This window comes from Nicotiana tabacum, chromosome 12, assembly GCF_000715075.1.
Source record: "Nicotiana tabacum cultivar K326 chromosome 12, ASM71507v2, whole genome shotgun sequence".
NCBI classification, from domain to species: Eukaryota; Viridiplantae; Streptophyta; class Magnoliopsida; order Solanales; family Solanaceae; genus Nicotiana; species Nicotiana tabacum.
In genome coordinates this window covers 53,684,191-53,690,716 of record NC_134091.1, presented here as the reverse complement: position 1 = coordinate 53,690,716, position 6,526 = coordinate 53,684,191, and the positions used below count along the sequence as shown (strand labels likewise).

Here is a 6,526-nt window from a genome sequence, read left to right as displayed (position 1 = left end):
AAGATAAGAACTATGATAAAGAAAGGAACGAGAATTGGCAGAATAAAGGAACAAAGTTAATTAGAATTGGAGTTAAAATCAAATTAGAGAAAAAAAACTAAACAAAAGAAGTCAAAACACTTTTGACGTTGGAGTTGGAAGCGGCAGAAGTTCTGGAAAAAAAGGGACGAAGACAAAGTAGGTTATAGGTTAAAAATTTGGAGTTAAAATAAATATTAAAAAAAAAGGTAAAGGATAAAATAGAATTATGGAGTAATAAGTTAGAGCATAATTAAAAAGAAAAATAGGAAACAACCCCACCACATCAAATCGGTTGTTCCAAAAAATGGAACTTTTCATTATTGTGGTACAATGGATTTAACAATACAATACAACCAGTTTTAATAATCAAAACAAATATTGTTCTAGAATAACAATATAGTATGATACAATGGGTAACAACCATCCAAATTAAACAAGCTGTTATAGTCTCAATCATTTTTTAGTTCTTCTTCGTTCTATTTTAAATATGCAAGGTATAAAAACGAGAACATACCACGATCACTACCATAATCTGCTTCACAGCTAATAGGATCAAAACACATGAAGAGAAGGAAAACGAGAAAAGAAAATGAAAGAGCAGAAGAAAAAAGGAAAAATAAGAAGAGAAAAGGAAGACAAACTTCATGGATGATGTAAGTGTTAAATTGGAACAAGGCATTGATTAAGTGTTCAAGGGAAAGAAATCAAGAATCCCACAAGTTCATGAGTAACAGACAATAAACATAATACTGTGTAAATATGGTGTTTTACTTTTCTCTTTAGTTTTCTTGAACTCAAGTAACAAAATAGTAACTCATAACAAAACATTAAAACAAATTAAACTTTTAAAAAAAAATTGCTCAAGTAATAACAATAAATAAGAAAAAGGGAAAGGGAAAAAGAACAAATAGAACTAGGGGTGTCAATGATTTGTTCCCATGAAAATCTTACAAATTTTAAATTAGTTTATCGAGTATAATCTATATGAGGCTTTTTCAATTTTGTATTACACCATCTTTTGCCCTACTGTATACCATCTTTTGCCCTACTGTATACCATCTTTTGCCCTACTGTATACCATCTTTTGCCCCCAAATTCTGGGGGAGTGAAATCATATCATAGACGCTTTTCACCGATCAAAAGCTTCCAGTTAGAATGAGGACCCTCGCTGCCATCAAACTTAAATGGCACCCATCCTAATGCATGTGCAATTTCTTCAAGCTCTTCGATAACAGGTGTGGTGTCACGAATATAAACTCGTCCCCCAGGTCGAACAATTCTGTCCATTTCTATCATGATGGTCGTCACGTTACATCTGCATGAATGCAGGAATAAGATGTAACAACATATAATTATCACCCTCACATAAAATCAACTACTGTTTTTACCAACCACATACCTATTTCTTTCTACTGAGAAAAGAGCAGCTGCATGGAGTAAATCATATGTTCTTGGATAAGTATCAAATGGCTCACACCTGAAGTTCAAACCAATACAAACTGCTTAAGCTTTTCATGTCCATTGGTTGGTAAGAGGTCATTTTCAACCACTCAAATTTATTTTGGTGTACATCAGTTATAGTGCAATTTAAGATTTTCAAATTCACGGGCACCGGTTATCACATGTTTAATACTAACAAAAAAAGGAGGTATTGTTTTGTGGATGTTCATGTAAATTATGTATTTATGTTAGTTTAGAATCATCGGTCAATAACTCGGATTATTTGACTTCGAAAAAGACTCTCAAACATTTTGATGCAAAAACCATCCAAAGAAAGCGGAGTGTACATTACCAGTCATGCATGACTCCAATGAGACCTCGGTCATATAGAACAGGCAATGTATTAGAACCACTAACAGGGACAACATTCAAAACCCAGCAATCGATGTTCAAATCATGCAAAGCAGCTGCAAACCTACCAAAGAATCTCAAGTTAGGAATAGTGCAGCTTAAACATTTTTCATTCAAACAGTAAAAGCTTAGATGTTGGCAGAAGCATATAAAATGGAATGAACAGACCCGACTTTTTTAAATGGAACATACCCCCCATATAAAGATCTCATGTCCATCACGTTTCGTAGGTTTAATTCTTTCCAATGGAAAGCACCAACATATCCACTTATGATTTCATGCCAAAATTTTGACTCTGCTTTATAAATTTCCCTCCTAGATAATTCAGCGTCCATTTTTATACTAAACAGCCTGTCCGGTGGAGAGTGAAGGCGTGTGGGCCAAGTAGTCACATTAGCTCCATAGCCATTCTCAGGTAACTGAGTAATGCATGTCTTTAGGTTTACGTTCCTGCCAAAAAGAACCAGTAAAGTGAGTATCAGCGGCACATAATTAGGAGTTCACTCACAACTTTGTCACTACTTTATTCGACTGCGTTAAGATCCCTATTGTTAATTACCCCCTCAACCAATGAACTTTTGGAAGGAAAAAAAACTGATAAATTCATCATAAAAAGAAAACAGTGAACAGGACTAGTAGATATGAGTACATGACTCAACAAGAGTCCAAGGAAATTGCACGACATGCATCAAGAATTGATGGCATTACAGCATGCTACATTATGAAATTGGCAGAATAGAGTACGAAATACCAGACGTTATCTGGATCGTCACCAGCATCACATAGAGAAGGTTGAACTGCTGGACCACGACTGAGATAGCAGCTATTATTCAGCGGCTTCCTCCAAATGGAAATGTCACCCTCATTCTTTAGTAGTTCCCAACATAGGCGTCGAGCAAGATCCTGCATTTCTGCATAACAGTAAGGAATATAAAGCATAAAGCAGCATGTCGTTTTACCACAGTTAGAAGAGCTCACAGTAACGATTTAGCTGAAAGGGAAAGTGACAAAATTGATGGACATGGCATTCAATTTACAATAAGATTCCTAACTCATTAACATCTCTGACTCTCCTTATGCTACATAAAGAGAAAGCTAAAGATGGACGCTTTACACAATTCACTAACAGAAACAAATCCTGAAGATTCATGTCTACATTTCTAACTCGTATCAACCTCTATTTGATGGTGCCATATTGCTAGATATTGGATAAAGCTGTTACCTTTCAACGGTGCAAACAAGTTTTCTTCATGTCTGTAAACAGGTTCCGCTTTCCGAATAAAGTATCCTCCTGCCCTAAGCATCCTGTTTACCTCTAGGAGCAGAATTCCATCTTCACCGGCAAAATTAAAGACCAATAAATGAGAATTGAGAGATTAGGTTGGCAATAAGATTTACCCTTTAAACCATATATATCATGTGGAAAAGAGAAGGAAAGAAGACGCAATGCTTGTATTGCAATGCAAATACAATTTACTTAAAGAAGAATACATGTAAACGTTCAAAAGATGGTTTGTTTCTATTTCTCATATTTTCGATAAGTTTCTTTATATTTCCCATATTGTGTTGCTTTCCCACGTCTAGCCGGTATTTTTTTTTTTTACAGAGTGGGGATGAGATTGGTTTTAGTTGAAAAGAATAGTTTAAGACATGTCGCGAGATTGAAACCTAACTTTACACCAGATAATTTGTACCATAACAAAACATTTCAGCTCTGTCTAGAAAATAACAGAATTCTGAACAATTTCTTGGACAAAAACTTGAGGATGAATAGCAATCAATAGTGAAAAAAAATAGTAAAGAAAACAAGATGTACCATCACGGGTCCAATTAATGCTACATCTGGAACAATGTATCAAGTCAAATGCTTGGCTAGGGTACAATAGACGGTGTGTAGCAAATGCTGTTAACATAGCAGGCACTCCACGTTCCAATGCAAATTGAATCTTATGCTTATGCATATCTTTTGTTGCAATGGACAATGTGCTGACATTGCGGTCCATTAGATATGCACCAAAACTCGCTACACCACCACCGATATCCATGGCAACTCTTGTTCGTTGGCCAAAAGCAATTTCTGGAACCATCTATGGTTGGAGGAACATAGTAGCATAGTTCAGTCATATTGATAAGACATAAACCAAGCAGGAAGTGGAAAAGGCAGAGTACCTTGGAAATCTGATCCAAATATTGATTTGCACCGTGGACAAATTGTGTCCCATCTCCTGGAAATATGCATGTGTCTCCCTTCTTTTTTACCCACTTATTGTTTGCTTTGTCTTTAAAGGGTGTATGGGGCACATTGGAAAGCCAGACCTGCTTAAAGTTAAAGCTTTAAGAGTAATGCCTTGAATCTTTGAACGAAGGGAAAAGGAACACTCTTTTTTTCATTTTAACATCAACATTAATGGCGGATAAGAAATTAGAACTTTTTAATACGGTTTTCTCCATCATTTATAAAACTTAGATATGCTCATACATACATCCAGACGTAGTTCCAAAATGTGAAGAAGACAATAGTGAAAAATTCAATGACGAAGCAGCAAAATAAGCATCACAGCTCACACCAGAGATTAACTGATCACATATTGAACCAATAGAGGAACAATGTGGCATTTTCCCACTAACAGGAAAGTAAAAAAAGAAAGCAGAAAATAGTGATCGACAATGGCTAGAGAAAAACCACGATTTTCTACAGTAAATAATTAGGCAAGTTTCTAATTAATTGGATACCTGACATATGTGGTGAGTACATTATTGATGACATTTTACAGACAATCAATAATGATATTTATCCAAGAATAGTTAGTGCAAATGCAAAACCAATTCACATGCACTATGGTTAGAATGCAGAGTGGCAAAATTAGGTCATGACCGAAAAAACAAGGCACATGTACCTCTCCAATAGCAGCTGGCAAATTCCTAATGCTAAGTAGTTATTGAGTTAGCTAGATTCTAAGAGAGCTGAGAGTGTACATTCACCAGGATAAAACAGTAAAGAAAAGTTTACTACCTAACCTATAACTTAAAACTCCCCAACCTGCCTCATGCTATTATGTACAAGCAACCATAACCTAGCCAAGCACCAAAAGTCCAAGACAAGCCATTTGCACCTATTTCCCTAATTCTAACTAGACAAGTACATTCAACTATAAGATCAACCATCTACCAAACGTATTTCCTGCAAACGATCATCTACTAAAATGAATTTTTATAATTCAATTAGTCAAATTTCACCATCAAAATTAATTAATTAAAGATGGAGAAACTTAATTAACTAGAAGTATAATAATGAATAAAACATAAATTGAATACCTCGTCCCTGCTTTTTGGCCATGGTATTCTTAACTTGTAATCTTTAGGCCTTGGCACCAAACAATCCAATCCTTTTCCTTTTGTGGGGCAATGCCTTTCCAAATTTTCCCCTCTTTCTGACAAATTCACCCTGGAACTTTCCTCCACATTATCCAAACAAGGAATATAATCCCTCATACTCTCATCACAAACTTTAAATTTCCCAATTTTACCCCTCAAACCACCTCTATTCTCATCACTCTCCAAAGGCTCATCAGTCCCATTAACCTTGCCATTCACCACACTGTCAATGAGCTCCTCATCAAACTCCCCCACCACAAAGTCATTAGTCATTGCACCATTCTCATCAATGATCCCCGTCCGTTCCACCGCCATCCCCGGCCGCCTGAGCGGTGGAGGTGGGGGTTTTCCGGCGACGGTGGAGGTGGTTGTTTGGTTAGGAATTGAAGTAAAAGACATAGGAAATTCATGAGAAGAAGGGGTTGTAGTAGTAACAGTGGTGATATCAAATGAAAAACGTTTGACTATGAAGAAAAGGAAGATTGAAAGGAAAGAAAGAACAATAATTTTGAGGAAAGTTGGAGTCTTTGTGAGTGAAACACGATGATGATCTGAAAAAGATAAGCTACTGATTAACCCCTTCATTTTTTTTTTGATTGGCCAAGCAAATTCAAGAACTGAACTTGGGTTTACAAAAGGTGTTATGGGGTTGAGTTTCTATTGGCTTTTTGGTAAAAAAAATCAAGAACTGAACTTGGCTTCACAAAGGGTGTTGTGTTTTTATTGGCTTTTCTGGATTTTGATTCTTTGCTGGTTTTACATGGTATTGAAAGAGTGGACTTTTGGGAGTGATGCTCGTGGGGTACGTGAACGTGACGATGGGGAGAAGAGTACTTCTAATATAGAAAGTATATATTATTTCTCGTACTTCAAGGAATGATTAGGGGGAAGATGATGAACTGTAAAGTTGGTAAGATAAAAATATAAGGTAAGGTGAAGTGAAGAAAATGCTGAACTGAACTTGGAGTGTATATTTTGTGGGTCCCACATTGTCCTTTTTGGGATATGTCATAGTGATAATCGGCAAGCGGATCGGGGATTGTCAAGGAAACCATCTGTCCAATTCCTACGCTCAACCCAGGGGTAGCAAGTGGGCCGGTCTTGTGGGCTGCGGTCCCGGACTGATCCCGGTCCTTAAATAAATAGGTTTAGCGGTCCCGACTAAACGGTTTTTTTTAAGGAATCGGTCCGGGATCGGGGCCCACAAACTCATGGTCCCGGGTTAAACGGGCCAGGCCCGCATGCTAAGTGGGCTCAACGGCTAAGTTGTGATTTTTTT

General features: G+C 36.8%; 1 protein-coding gene across 1 annotated transcript; it reads right to left on the bottom strand.

The window, feature by feature from the left end:
• Window positions 1-937: 937 nt before the first annotated feature.
• Window positions 938-6,183, bottom strand: LOC107764545 (putative methyltransferase PMT10). Its single transcript, XM_075226481.1, has 9 exons — window positions 5,188-6,183; window positions 4,042-4,188; window positions 3,689-3,959; window positions 3,095-3,205; window positions 2,624-2,783; window positions 2,065-2,322; window positions 1,814-1,936; window positions 1,421-1,498; window positions 938-1,336 (listed from the first exon to the last, which is right to left on the bottom strand). Exons 1-9 carry the CDS (start codon window positions 5,830-5,832, stop codon window positions 1,138-1,140), a joined length of 1,992 nt encoding a protein of 663 aa, XP_075082582.1. The 5' UTR covers window positions 5,833-6,183; the 3' UTR covers window positions 938-1,137.
• Window positions 6,184-6,526: the final 343 nt, after the last annotated feature.